Consider the following 19,835-nt stretch of genomic DNA (forward strand, 5'->3'; position numbering starts at 1 on the left):
GGCATCTGACTTAGCCGACCTGTTTAAACTGTTTAGCCTTTCTGGCAATGTGTACTGGAGCGTACCAAACTTGTCCACAGATATTTGGTTGCTGGTGAAACGTGTCACTTTTTCTGCTCTTATGATGCTCATAGCAAAGAAAAATATTTTTTTCCTGCTTCAATGCCAACATAAGCATTGCCCAACAGCCCAACTAATATCCGTCTGATCTCTAGGGCAAGTATGCCTGCACAGGAAGTGTTCTTTTGTGATAAAGGCTATGACAGTGTAGTTAAAGAAATAGTTACAGGCTTGAAGCCTATGGGATTAGCAAGTGAAACTTGCTGGGCAGAACTTTCCCCCAAATAGCCACCTTGAAAAATATTCTTGGAGGACCACAGGCCATCATGAATAGGACAAGGGGCAAAGTGAGGGTCTGCAGGGGAAGGAGTCAGTGGACCACACCACTCCTTCATTATGGAACCACTCTGTTAGAAACAGAAGGCAGGGCACAGGCCTGTGCAGTTTTTGAAGAAAGGAAATTACCATTTGCACTCTGAGTACCAATGGTTTGCTGGAACTAACAGTAACTGTACAACACATATTGATGTACTCTTCCTTCTTTCACTTTGGTATTTTATAGGGAGGGAACTTGCCTTGCCCTTCATTCCTTAGACACATTTCTGTGTAGGGAATCAACTGTTTTAACCTCTTCTACTTTGCTTAGGATATGGTATCCCTTAGGAACAATCTACATAGGCTGGTAGGTGCCACGCAAGTACCCTTTAGCAACTTTAAGACTAACCAACTTTATTGAGGCATAAGCTTTCAAGAATCACAGTTCTCTTCATCTCTTCAAAGAAAGCTGTGATTCTCAAAAGCTTATACCTCAATAAAGTTGTGTAGTCTTATAGGTGCTACTGGACTTTTTACTATTTTGCAACTACAGACTAACATTGCTAAACTGGCACCTTCATGTGAGGGCTGTACAGGAGACCACAGAGATTGGCATGATTGTGAAGGCTTGAAGAAGAGTGGCTATAATTACAAAAATTACAACAGCTGCATGTAGAAGTGTGATATTACATATTCACAGCACCTGGATAAGTACAGTTCAACTATGAGCCCTGAATTACTAGAATGCTAATCTTGGCATGGGTAGGATATGGAAAGAATAATAATTTTTAAAAAGTGCAAGGGGTATCATCCACCACATACAGAAAATATGCAGAACCCAAAGTCTATGTAATTTTTGAGGGGGTCCTCAGACAACTGGAAATTTTGTCCTGAAAATATAGGTGCATCTCTTTCTTTAACACTTCACTAGAGATAGTTAAGGCTATCTTCTTGCAATTTGCTCTTGCTGCTAGCAAAGTAACAACTAGGACTGTTGAAGGTCCCTAAAATTATTAAGTGGGATAAATTAATGATTCAAGAGGAGGATGTGTTCATTGGTGAGATCAATCAAGTCATTCTGTCACTTACAGTTTAAGTTACTTCTAAATAAATGACGGTGTGTATGAAGCCCTAATATGCTGAATCTCCTCAGTTTGCTATTGCACACCAACGAAGACTCCAAGCCTCCACAAGATAAGTGCCAGGCTCCCAGTCTCCCGCCAGGGAAGTTAAGGGACCTGGTAACCCTAGGATATGGGGGGCTGCTAGTTGCAAATATGTCATATCACTTCCAATAAAAAAAACAAAAACGGAAGTGACATAGGTATCCCTAAGAATTGCCAGAAACTCTACAGTTATCATAGCATTTCCAACAATTCCAAATAACAAGAACAACAACATTCAATTTATATAATGCCCTTTAGGACAACGTAACACCCCCTCAGTTTACAAAGTATGTTATTGTTATCCCCACAACAACAATCACCCTGTGAGGTGGATGGGGCTGAGAGAGTTCTGAGAAGCTGTGACTGACCCAAGGTCACCGAGCTGGCTTCAAGTTCAGGAGTGGGGAATCAAACCCGGTTCTCCAGATTTAGAGTCCCATGCTCTTAACCACTACACCAAACTTGCTCTACACCAAGTAGAGGTGAGCACACCAAAAACATTTCAGATGATCCAGATCTGGTTTTCATGGATACCAAATTTTTTTTTGTATCCTTGAAATTTGGATTAGATGGGATCCCTACATCCCAAACATCCAGGAATTTCCCAAGCTGGAGTTGTCAACCTTAAAGCTAAGTAAACTACAGTTTAGGGTCTCAGATTATGAGAAATATGAATACCAAAACATAATTAAAATTTCTAAATTATCATTTTTATGGTAATGCAATAGGACCTCTTAATTTGACATAGTTTAGGGCCTGAGCATGTCTTAATCCAGCCCTGGGCCAAACAGGAACACTAACCACACCGTGATGAGTTCTACAAATAAATGTTTTAGTGTATATCAGAGCTCTATTTTAAGCTATATTGACTGTACACAAAAACTCCATTTTAAAGAGCATCCAGTTTTTAGTGTTTAAATATAAGATTCCAATATGGAGTTGATTTCCAAGAAGATATTTGTGCACACCGGGAGAACTGGAAAGAACTATGACCAGGAAAACAAGGAAAATAATTATATAACTATTACTTCATAGACCCCAACACGGCCAGCTTTACTGAAAACACATCACACTTGTTGCTTAGGTCTCTGCATGAAGGCATGATAAATACATAATACCATTTTAAAAGTTGACATTGCTCTCTGAAATCTTTGTAAGTGAAGATAAAAAGACATACTGTGTCTTTAGAAAATGATAAAACGTGCTTATTTACCTTGAAGAGTTAACTGTTTAGACAACTTTGGAGTAATATCAATTCCATTCTTTAACCAGCCAAGCTGTGGACTGGGAATACCTTCAGCGTGGCATCGAAGGCTGGCAGTAACACCAGGCTCTCTGGCTTGGCTTTCCGGAAAGACTCTTATGACGGGTGGAACTGAAAAGAAAAAAGCATAATAAATCAAATGGAATGCATATTGTTAAAAATATGAACACATTTCGAAGTCTTCAGTACAAGAAACCACAGAGCCATACATAATGGCACAACAAAAGAGCAATGCTATATTTTACCTGCTTGTTTATTGGCATGTGACCTTTCGTTCTGCCATACAATTTATGGAACAAAACAGTGTTATGGGAATGGTGGGTACACACATTTCCTGATTGGTTGGTTGTCTGGCTCTTCAGCACAAGGTGCTCCAGGCACCTCACAAATATAATGTAAAAGTGCTATACATCAAGATCAATAAAAGAACACTCTTAAAATTGAAGACTGGCAAAAAAGCATGTAACCTTTCACTCCAGTAGACTGGCTTTCTCCATGCTACTCAAAGATGTTTGTAAAGAAAAGAGAATCACACAGATGTTTGAAACTCAAGAAGGAGGAAGAAGAAATGGAATTCCCGGCAAAAAAATTGACCACCATGCTAGGGCAGCCACTGAGAAATCCTCAATTATTTTTGAAGATATTCTGCCATTCAAGTAGCGCAAATTGCAGGCATTGTTTCTTTTCCTGTATGATTCTTTGGACACATTAAGCTACGTGGAACTGATCCTGCCATCAGTTTGTTAACATTCCAAGCTGGACACACTCAAGTTGGATTCTCCTAATCAGGTGTTTCACATGACAGTTACAGCTAGCAGGGGAAGCCTGCTCATCTACTAGCTTTCTGTTATTAAGCTGTTTCAGTTATTAAATTGTTTCATGCAACTCCCCCTGGTTGAATTGGGGGGTCAGGATTTTTATATCACTCTAACTGTTACTATCTTCTCAAAATCTGTGAGCACCTACCCATTAACGGTGTTAACTAGCTTAGCATAACTAGAAAACAGCCTCAATATTTTTCCTGATTAGATAGGAATTTGACTTAATTAAATTTTACTTTATGATTCCTGCATATCATGATCCATTGACCCTGCTGTTTGTTGTTTCCTAATATCCTACATAAAATAACTACACAGCACAGAGCAACTCATAGGCTTGCATCCATCAAGTGTTTTCAATCGCACCTAATTTTCCTCCTCACTATAACTTCTGTTCACATAGCTTTTATCCCTGCAGATCCTTTTTGATGGTGAAAGCTACCCCCCTTCCTTTTTTAGCAATCGAAATGCTGGATGGAACTAACTCATAAAATATAAAGTAGTGGGCTGGAATAAAATATTGTTAGCCTTTAAGGTGCCATAAGATTCCAGTCATTTAAATGTGCTTGCAGATCATCATGATTTTATAAAACTTTCAACATATATTTGGCCATTTATTCCTACTGCCAGAAGCTGTAACTATGCATTCCTAAGCCAAGGAGGTTACATGGAGGTTAGAAGGTTTAAGGAGGATGCTGAACAAGCTGGGCAATTTCTGTAAGGGTGAGGCCTTAAACATCAACTTTACCAAGACCAAAGTAATGGGCTTTGGGAAGAGGCCTGAAGATGTAAATGGTCAATAGATGGCAATCCCACTGAAGGATGCAGAACCTTTACGTATCTTGGGGTGACATTTAGTGATACTCTCTCATGGAAAACCCACCTGGTGATAACAAAAGCCTCAGTTTTGAAAAACACTGGGGCCATCTTTACATTCCATGCCTCAAAAGGAGGATTTTCAGTTGAGCCAGACTTGAAATTGTTTCAGTGTAAGGTCACCCTGCAGCTTCTATATAGTGCAGAGATCTGGGGTTGGAAATTGGAATGAATGTCTGATCTCAACCCTGGAAGCAATCCCAAATCTCTTTTTAATGTGAATTCTAGTTTTGTCTCACAGCATTCCAGCAGCTTTAGTGAAGGCTGAACTTGGGCTACCTTCTATCAGAGCCCGTTTGCACTTGGACTTATTGAGATTCTGGAGAAAGCAAAGGAATCTTTTCACAAGTCAGCTCTTAAGGCAAAGCAATGTTGTGCTGTATTCAGATGCCATTTGCACAGCTGGCTTTAACAATATCCTCCATTGTTATTCTCCGGTGGATGACTTTCAGGGTGTCCCCTTGTCTGGTCTCAAAATATGAGACGGGATCTTTAAGACTGATTAAGACTGCGTTTTATAAAACTTAAGACTGCGTTGGACCGAAATACAACATTCTGTTCTAAATTTTCTCCCTAATTCATTTTGTTCAAGAGGCAGAGCTTATTTGACCAAAGTCATCTTTTCTATTCTTAGAATGTCTTTAATTTCTCTGTGGTTTCAAACCATGCCTTCAGCCATTCAACATGGCTATTTCACACAAATACTGATTGTTGCTCATTTTTGTATTTGTGGAGCTTCAGTCCCAAGGACGTTCTACATTATCTTTTGTTCTGCCCTTTTTATACAGAGTTCAGAAATAAATTTCTTGGGGAAATCTTAAAATGCATTGATTCCTCTCCTGTGGTGGAAAAACTAACTTTCATCTGTGTATAATGAAAGTGCTAATGTACTTTCATGTGTTTTAATGTACTTTTATATGTTTTTAACATAATTGTTTTATCGTTTATTGTTCATTTTACTTGTCTTTTATTTGCTCAACTGTAATGGCCTATGGCTGCATGCAATAAACCCTATTCTGATTCTGATTCTGAACCCAAAACCACATAAACATAAACTCAGTGGAATAATATTGCATTTTATTTACAGAATTTATTGCCAGGCAATACTAAATAAAGGTGTATTTTTAAAAAAAGATATGGGGCAGGATCCAAAGAGCTGTTAGAGAAACGTAAATTATAGGATAAAACTTTCCATAACAGATGCTCCTTGAGGATAGGAGAATCTCAAGAACCATGAGCAAAACCGATGCCCTTCTGGTTTTGTGTGTGATATGAGCTGTCAAGTCACTTCTGACTTATGGAGACCCTATGAATTAATGCCCTCCGAAACATCCCTCCATTAACAGTCTTGCACAAGTCTTGCAAACTGAAGAACATGACTTCATTTATTGAGATGACCATCTAATGTTGGATCTTCCTCTTATCCTACTGCCTCCAACTTTTCCTATCATTATTGTCTTTTCCAGTGAACCTTGTCTTCTCATGATGTGAACATATGATGCTAGTAAATGTGCCTATTTCAGTATAAAACAACCCTTTGATCTGAGTCACCACTATTTAAAAGTGGCAAATAACAAGCATCCTCTATACTGTGCATCATCTATAACAAGCCAGAAGTAGGAGGACACACGGCACAAATTTAAAGAATCTACCCATCATTAAATGATGGATCTTGGGATGTAAACTTAATAACAAAAAGAACAATAGTATCTTCCTAAATTAAAACTGGAAGAATCAAAATCAATATATAATTAGTGAAGGGGAAATCATATTTTCCTGGGTGACTGGCAATCAGAGGCTTATATTTAGTCATTTATGACTGTGCAGTTACATCATCTGGGATTTATACAGTAAAACAAAGCCATTGTGTGATGTAATTGCATTAACAGTAAAACCCCTTAATTAAATTCCTTTAATTAAAATAGATAACTTACTCCCATCTCTTTAGATTATTCACTTCTACTGTATCCCTATTAATTAAATTTTAATACTTGGATCACCTGATGCTATGCACACTTTTTATAGAGAAAAAGAAATAATGAGAAAACACAGCTGATATTCTAGGGCTGCATGCAAGCATGAAAGTAAAGCGTAGCTACTTCCAGTGCTACAGCTCATAATCTTGAGGGATGATTCAGTACTCTTCTGCACTGAAATATACAACATGGAATGGGGCCTGGTGACATGGTGGCTGGTTGCCTGGAGGGAATCCCACATGTAGAACAAGTGGAGAAGGGAAGAATGCAGAAGAGACTGGATCAAATTGTACATATACAGTTGTATACCCAGATTATGGATTGTATCCAAAGATCATTTCAGACTGCAGAAGTGGTGAATGTGGTTTTCATGATTTCCCTTGTCCTGCTGAAGCTCACAGAGTTCACCGAGATGCTGCTCTTTGGGGACAAGGGATCTTAATAATAATAACTACAGCAGCAGCAGCAGCAACAACAACAACATTTAATTTATATACTGCCCTTCAGGACAATTTAACGCCCACTCAAAGCAGTTTACAAAGTATGTTATTATTATCCCCACAACAATCACCCTGTGAGGTGGATGGGGGCTGAGAGAACTCTGGAGAGCTGTGACTGACCCAAGGTCACCCAGCTGGCTTCAAGCGGAGGAGTGGGGAATCAAACCCGGCTCTCCAGGTTAGAGTCCTGCCACTCTTAACCACCAAACTGGCTCTCCCTAATTGTGCTAGCCTGAAATTGTGAGTTCAGTTTCCTTCAAAAGTGTTAATCTTTCTGCAAATCTAAATAATAGTTTTTCTCTGGAAGTAATTTGTCTAACTATTTTTCATTGCCCTAACCTGGATGGCCCAGACTACCCTAATCTCTGCATGATTTCTGAAAACACCAAAGTCTGCACACTATTTTGTGTCATTTTGATGGGCTTTAATAGAAATTAATACATGGATTTTGTTTTTGGATATTTCAAAGAAAAAAAATCTGCTATGTAATGTGTCATTATTGGCAGACAGAGGAGACATGATAGAAAATAGGAGCATTTGTACTGATCATTAGTGATTAAGCAAACCATACTATATCTATAAATTAGATATTTTTGGCTAAGTAATTGGTTAGGTTATGTTTAATTATACATGGAAAAAACTGAGATTGTTTGAGAAAGAAAAAGGGGCTCCAACAGAGAACATATTTCCCAATCCCTTAAAATTATTTTTCATTAAAAATGTGCTCTTGAATATTATTGTATTTTTATCATTTTTTTTACCATAAGCTACTCCCAGTACTGGCTAAGAGCATGAAATACGAAAGAAATAAAGGTCATTAACTAATCCAGAACAAGTTCCTACCAGTATAAATAGACCAACTCCTCCGATGTAACCAAGGTCCTCAGACCTGTTGGCTCCATCAAAGCTGTATAAGTCTTACTGATGTGGTTGAGAAGGCAGGGGTGGCAGAGACTACATCTTTAAACCGGTCAATCAAATTAAATTTAAATTTTCTTTTATAATTCCCATCCCCTTACAACATGGACTCTCCCTTTCTTTTCTTCAACTCCTCTGGTTTTTAGTAAAATAATAAGTACTTTCTACTTTCCACTGCATCCTAGTGTCAGGACTTGCCAGGTAAATCCCCAAGCACTTCACTGCATCACTCAGGTGTATGAATTAAAGTTACTTTATTGAAGAGAAATAACAGTATCGAGATGGTCAGACAGGATCATTGGCTGGAATGGCTCAGGATGGCAAAGCAAAGATAATTATAGGGCAAAGTCCCTGTCCCCCCTAGTAATGAAGAAAGTCACTTAGGATTTTGGCTCACAAAGCCTGGGAAGAAGAGAGGAGGGAAAGGATGAACATTGCTCAGTCTCTTAGATGTTCGGTGCAGTCTCTGCTGTACTTCAAGGTGACTTTCTCAGGCCTGCCAGGAAACCGTTATCAAAACACCTGCAAGATAAGCAACTAGCAGCCTTCAGCAAAACAGGTTTTACTCTGCATGTTTTCAGAGACATATTAATCCAGCTAGCATGACAGACACCATAAGACATTTAACACATAGCAGATATGCTGGGGCTTATCTGACACCTAGGAGAGGTGCTAAACCTCTCTCCCATTCTTTTGCAAAACTACCATGTGAAATTCATGACATCCTTTCTGTGATGTCAGAGCTTAAATCTGCACCCCCTTCCACCACTCATTTTCCTTAAACTTTATGTTGTTGAGAAGAACAATGACAGACCAGCTTCACAACAATCAAGCCTTCATTCCAAACATGCTGTGAGCATGGACAGTAGCATCCAGTTGGCCCAAAGAAATTTCATGGGAAATTTAATTCCCAATGCTTTTTAGTGTTAATGGATGCTACCATGACCATGCTTGTGGCAATGCCCAGGTCTCTATCTTGTGGTCTTCCATGACTCCTTTGTATTGCCATTCCCTTAACGAAGATGAGTAAATTTGGGCAAAGGGAAGGCTTGCAGTGTGGCTTGGTGGCAAGGAAATGATACAGCCTGTTTTGGACTTCCCTGTGGTAAAACAAATTAATTTGGGACTGATGGTAACTGGACCCATGCTCATTCTTTTGATCTTAACCCGTTCCAAATTGGGCCAGTAGAGCCTGTCACTACCTTGGACCACCCAAGAGAGAAATTTTTGGACTAGCCAAATTTGCTAAAAGCTGATATAACTGCAGATAAAATCTCACAGACACCAATTAAGTTTTGGATTTTTTCCTGGGTTTTGCTAGCATTGTGACATCTCTTTCTTGCCTTTATATTTTGTATCTGCTCTGGTTAAAAGAAAGCCGTAGGCATGATGGTAACAACATTAAGTCTTGAACAACCTGAAAACTCATCATTGCATTTGTTTCATTTTATTTACATCATGTACTTCTCATCAATAAAAGAGTGTTAAAATGAAAAAAAAAAACATAGAATGAATGCAATAAATTATGTATAAACCAGAAAAGTAGCCCATACCTCTTTGTCTATGACATTATTAAAAGCATCAATTGCTTCCTGTCACCAGCCTTCCTTAGACATTCTCTTTCTACACTATTCTACACTGTTTCTACATGGTTTTATATCAACCCAAATTCAGCACCTACCAACAAACACTAAAAATCTGGATTATAATCATGGACATTTCCAACCCAATACATAATCTAGCTGGATTCCGGCCTGATCGAAGAGTGGCAGGCTGCTCCCTAATATCAAAGTATAAATCTACAATCCTAATTATCCAGTTTTGGATTTATACTTTGATATTAGGGAGTAGCCTGCCACTCTTCCATCAGGCCGGAATCGAGCTCCAGCTAAAACTCTATGGTTGCCAGTGATGGCTCTATCAAAAGGAGAGAAGAAAGAAGCCAGGCATTTCGAACCATGCTTTGGTTAATCTTGAGCTGAGAATCCCTTTCCCTTTATTGACTGCTTAGGCAATAAAATGAAGAGGAGGCAGTAGTCAGGGTTCCTCTACCATGCTTGAATTGCAGTTCAACAGAGATTTTCCGCTCACAGAAACATTTTGTATTCATTGTTAATTTCACTTGTGTTAGATTTTGATTCCTATTAACTGCTTTTGGGGCCAATTTTTGATTGAAAAGTAGGGTTACATTAAAATACTACTAGGAAATAAATCACATTAAAGAAAGCAAAACCAGTTGGACAGGTTCACATATCAGCCCTTCAGTGGGTACATGAAATGAAGTCCCAGTACAAGTAGCTACGGCTGGAGAGCCCCCTTTTTGTCACCATTTCCTGCAAGGCATCTTTGACCTCACTGCAATATGCAACTTCTCATTTTTAGAAAGAATAAAGGAAAATACTTTGCTCACTTTTTCCTTGTTGTCTCAAATGACAGCTAATCTTATCTGATGGTGGGATGAAACATGAAAACCACCTAGTAATTCTTTAGGTTTGGGATGCTGCTAAATACAAAGAAGTCAGTAAGCTTAACCGGCTTAATATTGCAAAGCTGAGAAACTCCTCATTGGAGACTGGCCAAGTGTTCAGCCCATCAGTATAAATATTTACTGCATTGTGGAGGTGATTCGACCAGATATTTCTATGGTTAGAATCTAGCAAAATCTGAAATTATGTATGGAGAGAGGACAGGGTTTTCTTTTTGGGAGAACGGAAAGGAGAGTGAGAGCTGGAAGGCAGGAAATATTTTATTCCATGGGCTGCTCCAGCTGCTGATTTTTATTCACTCCTTCTCAGAGCAACAAAACTGAGGCAGCTATCAAATATCTGCTGGGCCACAAATCATGGTTGAAAGCCATGCTTGAGGTTCATGAATCTGGCAGCCATATTTATTTAAGCCTCTGTGAGACTGCTCCAGCTTATGTTCCAGGACAGCAGTCTATCAATGCTCTCTAGATGTCCCCTCAACCCAATCACTCATGAGTAAAGGGCTGCACCCACTATCCCCACCCACATAGAGCCATATGCCAGTTTGTATATAAATTCTATATACATGACTACAGGCCCTGCTTTTTGCATGGTTCCTGATTTCTTAGAAGACCCTACACATATTTGTACATGTATAAGGCTCTGATCAGATTTTTCATTAAATATGCAGAAGCTGGGGAGAGTAGTATGTGCAATCCCAATCTCTTTTATAGCCTTCTGGTGATTATTAGAGATGGGCACGAAACAGAAAAAAACGGAACGAGAGCTTCGTGTTTTGTCACATTCAACAAATCATGAAACACAAAATTCCACAAAATTGTCCTATTTCGCAATATGATTCATTAGTTTTGTGATTCGTCAGAACCTTGGGCACTTTAACAGCCCCCTTCATACCCAAAGATGCCAAACTCGCAGGGAGACTTCAGCAGGCTTTCTTCCACCCACCCTCCCAGCTTAGCCAAGATTGCAAAATGTTGAGTGGAACCCACAAAGCTGGGCCCCAGAGCCAGGCAGTGGCCCTGAGTCTAGGCTTGGGGGGAGGGCCCCAAAACCACCACACAGACACCTGCCCAGGTGGGAGAGGTGCACAAAATAAAACCAAAGGAAACAACAAGAGTGTGGGCCCTCAAAAAAGCAGAGAAAGAATTAAGAAGAAACAAATATAAGCAAAGAAAAAAACAAGAGAGGCTTCAGTCAAGCTAGGCCCCAGGCCTGAGACTAGGGTGGGGCGGGGTGTCGGAAAAAAGGCGCCCTCACCCAAAGACCTTCCCAGCAAGGACAAGTGAGGAAAATAAGAAAGAGGCTTTTCAGTCTCCTTTGAAGCAGCAGCAAATCTAGCCCACAGCTCCCAACTGCACTCACTCCAAATCCCAGCAACAGATCCTTCCCCTCTGTCTGTCTACGGGAAATAAAAGCACAAAGCAGAGGGAGGTGCCTTATATAACAAACGCTCACATAGAGCAGAACAGGAGGTCTGTGATGAGATTGGTGTTCCCATGGCCACAGAAGGCCCATCTCCTCAGTTGCCTAGAGGATTAACTCTCTTGCTCCTCACTGTATAGGGAAGAATGGAAGCTCTCCATTTGGCAAGGAGAGCTGCCTATCAAGGTTATGTGGGTTACGATTGGGGTTTACAATGGCAAAAAAAGGTCTGCAGATATCCCGGGCCTATGTTGTCTAGAGAATCAATGGACCAGCGCCAGCCTGTATGGCATCACGAATCATTCACAAATTGAACAAATCGGGTCAAAAAGTCATGAATTTTGTAAAAAACGCAGCCCCACAAAACATGTTTTGCGAAACACGAATCAACCCCATTCGTCACGAAATTTGATTTGTATTTCGATTCCCGCCCATGTCTAGTGATTAAGCCATGAGCAAAAGGCTGTAATGAGCAGTAATCAACAGGAAACATCTCTCATCTGTGCAATTGCAATGCAGTGTATGCAGAACTCTGGGTATTCATGACTGTTTTGAAAGCATTTCACCAGAGTTAATGCTAATATAATAATTACATTAAATTAGTGCTTATATTTGTTCATGCAGTGGCATAGTGGTTGAATATCGGACTAGGAACTGGGAGACCCAGGTTCAAATCCCTAATTTGCCATGAAAATGCACTGAGCAACCTTGGGCCAGTCTCTTATGTTTAGCCTAATCTACCTCACAGGGTTGTTGTGAGGATAAAATGGAGGGAAGGACAATGACGTAATCAGCTTTGGGTCTCCATCAGGGAGAAAGGTGGAGCATAAACGATGTAAATAAATAAAATAAATTTATGATGTATTACTTGCCCCATACATGTCTGTTACTTGGTTCAGACATAATCTGAAACCATGGTTTAAATATGGCTAGTATTCATCTCAAAGACAAATTCTGGTCTACCACAAAAATCCTGGTTTAATTTCCTTTGTTTTGTAGTTAGAGAAGACATGGATGAAGGTTTAAAGCAGGATTAAACTAGGATATCTGCATTCAGACATTATATAAAACCATAGTTAAGAATAAGGATGGCTAATAAACCAACCAGATTCTAGTTTGATGGATCCTAATCAAACATAGTTGACTGTTCAGACAGTCACAGTAACCATAGTTTAATTAAACCATAGTTTAACGTGATATTTGAATTTAGCTGGTATGTTAATTTGTCCTTAGATATCAATTCTGCCTTGGTTTAAGTAAAGAAGTCAATAATTGGCACTCTGAGACACAAAAGAATCTAGAGCTTAGTGCGGAGAGAAAACAAGGGAAAACAAAGGAAATTATCCAGTGCTAAAAATGTTAAAAGGATTGATAAAAATATGATAAAAATCTCTGCTGAGTTCATCTGAATGAAAACGCATACATTATAAAAGTACTTAAAATCCAATTAAACCATTTTCAAAGGACTCTCACATTAGCTCTTAAAGATCAACAAAGCCTCATTATCTCATTAACCTTCTTTTGACTCTTCTGTTATACAAGTGCCATTACATTAATTAATCATTTTCCTGGACTATATACTGACATCCTTTCCTATGTTTAAGAATATACTGGTTAGATCTACAGACATAATCCACTAAATTGCTGCTTCATCTGACCAATGTATTAAGCTTCAGATTTTATTTCACTTTAGGATGTATAAATCCTAATAGACTCATCAATGCAGAATATGATCCAAGCAAAGACAAAACTATTACTGTAGGAATTCTGTAAAACATGCTTGCCAGATCGCCTTCCCCCAGTGCCTGCCCCCTGTCACCACTCACTTGGACAGAGGTGGGAGGTGGAGCATGGAAGGTACCTGGAAATGTTGGAAGCATACCTGAAGCATGTCTGCAAAGTCCACCCGACATCATTTCTGGCCCGATCCGGAAGCAACAGTTTGCACCAGGAGCTGATTCTCTAAAAATCGTTCCCGAACACTAAGTTGTGTGAATTTTTAGTAATTCGGCCCCCAACATGATGCACTGCTTCCATGTCATGCCAGAAATGATATCATTTTCCAGCATGAAAGGTGGACACAGTATAAGTACCCCTGTTGCCCCCAGTTTAGCCCCCAGGAGACCTGGCAACCTTGCTCTAAAATCATGCCATACTGTGTTGTGATATGAACAAAATAGAAATGTACCATGCCATCTTATTAAGCATATGACACATTACAGTCCTGAAAGCCCTCACATCCTGTTTTGTGACCTTTTCCATCTTTAAGTGAGCAACAGACCCACAGCCAGAAATTTAATGGAGAGAAGTCATGCGTACACAGGAGGTTGGGCTAGGATTTCTTGGTCTCTATCAACCTAGACCCTGGGACTCATTCAGCAGGGCCCAGTGTTGTCATGGGTGGGGGCCTGCTGTACAAACACAACCCCCACATTCTTAAGAACTTTGAAAACGGTGGTCAAAACAGAGGCCCTTTTCACACTGCTTACCTGCTGCCGCAACATCGCGAAATATTGCACAAAAACCGCGGAAGATAGCGTCTTCTCGCGAGAGTTTTACGCGATGTCGCTTTGAGTTATATTCTTCTTAAATATGGGGCCAGCTTTGTATGTGGAAAGGATAATGTGTTATTTGAAAAACAACTCAGTTAGTAATGGATTGTTGCAGCCTGAGCAAAAGCATGATTAAGCTGTTGTCCAAGGCCATGATTTCCATTAAGAGCTCAATGAATGAAGCAAATAAGCCAAGTAGCCTTTCATTCTTTTTAATAAGAATTAACTATTTAGGATTGCTGCATGCTGGGATTATTTTTCTGCAATTGCATTTAAAGTAGAGAAGATATTTTAAACACCTTGTTATCTATGCCTATTTTGTTGCTCAGCTCTGATACAATTACAAAATCAAAACAATCTACGAAATTATACGGAAAGACTACCCCATAACTTGCAATCAGAAAATGTTTCCTTACCATTCACTTGAAGAATATGAGTCTGATAGAGTTTATCATAGCCATCTGCATAGCAGCTGTAATTTCCCATGTGAGTTGTGGTAATCTTAGTAATGTAAAGGGACCCATCATCACCAAAATCCTAAAGGGAAAGAAGAATAACAAGGTGATCACAATTACTTGGACAATACTAGGTTGCACAAAAAAGATATGAAAAAGGGCTACGGTATCCTAACAGTTTGATCTCTTTTAAAATGTCAAAATAGCATAGCACCAACAACATATTTAGATGTGAAACCATTCCGGAAATACATCCAGACTATGAGAAGTGCAGTTGTAGCTGCCAACTTTTTGTGATTGAAGAAATATGCATCAACATGGTGGATTCTGGGACAAATTTTCTTTAGCAAATGAATCTTCAAGTTAGCTGAAGTGACCAAGAGTTCTGGCATTACTACCAAACCTTGAAGATATGAGATAGCTTTGTATCACCCTGGCAGGCAAAAGCATGCCTTAATACGCTCAAGAATGTCCAGAGGAGGCCTATATGAGAAGGAAGAGGAGGCCTATATGATCTTTCCTGTCTTCATTGAGCCATCTTCCTTTGCAAAGGTACATTTGCTTGCAAGGAAGAACAATGGCTAGGACGACTCTGGTGAGATTCTTGAGCTTGGTTTGTATACACTTTTGAGGGGGAAGCTCAGGGGAGCAAATCTTGGAACTTTTTCTAAGATATTGCTCAAGAAAATGAAAATGAAATATATAGTAAACTGGGAGCGAAAAAAAGAAACAACATACATAATGGAGGCTACTCAGTGCTTTTGTGACTAAATAGTGAGTAGCATTGCTTCTTCTTTTTACATTTTCTTTAAAATCTTTTTAGAATCTTACAATGCAGAAAGACATTTAAGAATCATCCTACGAACCTCAAAGTATTTTGAAAAGATTCAAAAAAAGGGACTGGACTCTTATCTTTTCTCTTATGTGACTGCAACTGTTCTGGCAAAAAAGCAAGCTAAGCATAGCTGTTTGTGCTGTTCTTTTTTGTGTGTGTCCTTTGTTTGGATACCAGCTATTATGTTCAAATCCAGACAGTTTATATCATTATCTACCATAATTTACTTTGGCCATACAATTTGCTATTGCTGGTTTCTTTTACATTTTTTTTTACAAAAAAAATCTGCTTTTATGGTACAACACTGATAATGCTATTATACATCAAGTGGGTGTTTCTTTCATATAGAAGTGAGGTATATTTTCATAAAAATGCAGTAAGTTAATTGGAACAACCTGTTAGCTAGTAGCGTATGGAGTTTCGCTGAAAGCGTATTATGATGTGAGGTAATTTCTGTTACACATTATTTAATGTAGCACTAGTTAGAAATATAGCACAGAGCAAGAAATTAAAGGATATAGGAACACAGCAAATAACATATTTCTGTCTGAATAACTGTAGACTGACTTTGAAGCTGTTGAAGAGGTAAATCTGAACAAAGTAAATTACGCAAGATTCTCAAAGTGGTGGCATGCTGGCTGCACTAAACTTTACATGGGCAGAAGACACACACAGTAGAAGAATGGGACTATTTCCATGCACTGGGCAGATGGCCATGTTCTGTTATTTAATTCATTTACAGTCTACCATTTTCATTGAGACTGAAGGCAGAACACAACACTATATTAATACATCACAGCAAAAACATGGTTACAAAATTGGAAAATAACAAGCGGGGACCCATGAAGCTTGCAGGGGGACTCCCATCCCTCCTTGCTGGCTGGGTCAGCCCCTTGCTGGGCAGTTTGCTCAATGGCAGTGCCAACACTCCCTTTACCCACCTCATCCTCCTTCCCCCATGATCAATGATGGGCCAGCCATTTACCAGTCAAGAAGCTCATCCATCTGAAGGGCTGCTGCTGCTGCTCTTCTGGCTTGGCAACTCCCCCTTCGTTGCCTGCCTCAAGTGGTTGGGGGTGATGGCAGTATCACATTTCCCACCCACCCGGTTCACAGGTGGGTCAATGGCTCCTTCATCCACCTGACTTACAGATGGGGCAGCGGTTTCTACTCCTGTCCCCATCCTGTTTACCCTCCAATCTGCCTGCCTGCCCCCTCTTCATAGAATCATAGACTCAAGAGTGGAAGAGATCTTATAGACCATCTAGTCCAATCCCCTACCCAATGCAGGAACAGCCTAAGGCACCCCCAATAAGTATTTGTCCAGCCACTTCTTAAACATTGCCAGTTAGAGGGGACCCACCACATCCCTAGGCAGCCAATTCTATTGCTGTATTACTCTTAATGTGAAGTTTTTCCTAATATCTAGCTGGTACTTTCCCTTCTGTGGTTAAACCTATTGTTTTGAGTTCTATCCTCTGTTGCCAACAGGAACAGCTCCCTTCCCTTCTCTAAGTAACAGCCTTTTAAATGCTTAGAGAGCAATCAGTTCTCCCCTTGACCTCTTCTTCTCCAAACTGAACATTCCCAGGTCCCCCAGGTTGCCCTCACAGAGCTTGGTTTCCAGGCCCCTGATCATCCTGGTTGCTCTCCTCTGCATCCATTCCAATGTGTCCACATCCTTTTTGATGCGAGGCTTCTAGAACTGCACACAATACTCCAGGTGGGACTTGACCAATGCATTATATAGTGGGACAATGACATCCTGTGATTTGGATATTATGCCTTTGTTGATACATCCCAAGATTGCAGTTGCCTTTTTTTGCTGCTGCATCACACTGGCTGCTCATATTTAACTTCCTATTCACCTGTTGAATTCTATCCCTATCTTCAAGGGTGTTTGCTCCTCCTCTCAGTTTGGTGTCATCTGCAAATTTAACGAGAAATTCTTTCACACCTTCTTCATTGTTCTGTCTGGCACTCCCTCATTGTAGGGCTGCTGCATCTGCTATAAGGCAGCATCTGCAACAGAGTTGCATTGTCTGTGCATACACAGACAACGCTTCTTTCACCTCCATTTCCCCTGGATTTAACATTTGTCTGCAATCCTGGAGGTCCCTGAAACTGGCAGTAAAAAGTCCTTGGTCTGTGCATGGCCCCGATCCACAATTTAAGAAATTGCAGATGGGGCCAAGATGACTATTAGATATATTGTTGAAGTTATTTATTTATTTATTTACTTCCTTTCTTCCAATGGGAAGAAAAAATGGCTTGCATCATTTTCTTCTCTTCAATTTTATCCTCACAACAATCCTGTGAAGTAGGTTAGGATGAGAATGTGTGACTGGACCAAGGTCACTCAGCAAGTTTCCACCCAGCAGAGTAGGAATCTGAATCTGTCTCCTAGATCCTATTTCAACACTCAAACCACTACATGGAGCCATGGAGACATAAATATTGTGAGCCCTCTCCTAACGACAACAGCCCCACCCCCACCTCCCCAGCCCCAGCTCCAGCCCCCCACTTACCTTCCCTCTGCTGGGGTGGTGGAGGCCTCCTTCGCTGCCCTGCAGGCTCGTGCGGAGCAGAGGAGGTGGAAAAGGGCCCTCCCACCCGTCAAATGGCAGCCACGGCCCTTTAAACGATTAAATGCCACTTTCCCTGCCGGAAAGGGGCATTTAAACCCTACGAACCACAAATTGGTTCATAACTGGGCTAGTTCCATGCCAGTTCGTGGTTTGTGGTTCGTGGAAACCCCACGAACCACAAACCGCATGGTTTGGGGTTTTTTTGGTTCGTGCCCAAGTCTATCCATTACTACTAACTAGGGTTATGCCTAGTTTGATGGGAGAAAGGGCTCAAGGAGTTAATGGAGATGTGTGTCAAGCAATGCAGGTGGCAGTTAGGGGAGGGGTCTTGCTCTTTTCCCATCTCTTCATTTTCCTTGAATACCTAGCTCGCTTGTATGGTTAAACTACCAGGAGTTGGGGGACTGAGAACACATGGCATAAGGGGAAAGCTTTGTTCTTTCCCATGCCACTTTTCCAACTGTAAGTAATAAAAGGGAAACCACATGTTCTAACAATGGAGCAAACAGCAGTTTGAAAAGTACTGATAGTTAGCATTAGCAATAAAAAGTCTTGAAAATCTATTTAACAAATCTTCCTGTCTCTTATCTAGCTTGACCTTAAGAGGGCCTAACATGACGTACACAGAGGATTCAGAAGCATCTTTCCAAGTACTTGTTTAGCCTTTGTTAGATATCATCTAAGTCTATGGATAGGAAACTAATCCCAGAGCCTTTGATGCAATGTCAGGGAGGGGTAAGGCTGGAATTAGGGCTGAGTCTATGGCCTGCACTACAACATCAGTGGGAGTTTGTATACAGGGCTACAGGACAGGCATACTGAAGGCCTTCATTCAAACTCCTGCCACCACATTGACTATGAGGAACAAGGGACAGTATCCAGTGGGCCTACCCCCTCACTATGGTTACCAGCCTCCAGGTGGTGGCTGGAGATCTCTCAGAATTACAACTGATCTTCAGGTGACAGATATCAGTTCCCCTGGAGAAAACAGATCCAGGGGAGTTAGCCATGTTAGTCTCTAGTTGCAAAATAGTAAAGAGTCTAGTAGCACCTTTAAGACTAGCCAACTTAAAAAAAACATAAAAAAACATTAAAAAAAGACTAGCCAACTTTATTATAGCATAAGCTTTTGAGAACCACAGTTCTCTTCATGAGATGCATCTGACAAAGAGAACTGTGGTTCTCAAAAGTTTATGCTACAATAAAGTTGGTTAGTCTTAAAGGTGATCCTGGAGAAAATGGCTGCCTTGGAAGGTGGACTCTATGCCATTACAACCAATTGAAATCCCTCCCCATACCCCACCCTATCCAGGCTCCACCTCCCAAATCTCCAGAAATTCCCAAAGCAGGAGCTGGCAACCCTCCCCCTCACTAAAGCTACAGAGACAGTTACCACATAGCTAAGGTAATGACTTGGCTCTTTTCCTGGACATCTAGTTTTCTGCATGTATGGAACGTCTTTTGTAAGGAAGCACATTCACTCATATGAACCTGAAGCACCACAATGTTTTTAAAATTCTTAAATGTGTGTAGCTGTGCTCTGTATCACATAGACTTTCACTGCTCAACCACATTATTTAAAATGGGCACCATGGGAGGGGGGT

At 40.3% G+C, this 19,835-nt stretch overlaps 1 protein-coding gene across 1 annotated transcript in view; it reads right to left on the reverse strand.

The window, feature by feature from the left end:
* The window catches only part of FSTL5 (follistatin like 5), a 578,210-nt gene that overhangs the window by 91,963 nt on the left and 466,412 nt on the right, over window positions 1-19,835 (reverse strand). The window contains exons 8-9 of the mRNA XM_054990327.1: window positions 14,770-14,890; window positions 2,755-2,916 (exon numbers count right to left, since the gene is read on the reverse strand). Of these exons, the coding sequence (XP_054846302.1) occupies window positions 2,755-2,916; window positions 14,770-14,890 (283 nt within the window). The remainder of the gene's footprint in view (window positions 1-2,754; window positions 2,917-14,769; window positions 14,891-19,835) is intronic.

Source organism: Eublepharis macularius, chromosome 10 (assembly GCF_028583425.1).
Source record: "Eublepharis macularius isolate TG4126 chromosome 10, MPM_Emac_v1.0, whole genome shotgun sequence".
NCBI classification, from domain to species: domain Eukaryota; kingdom Metazoa; phylum Chordata; class Lepidosauria; order Squamata; family Eublepharidae; genus Eublepharis; species Eublepharis macularius.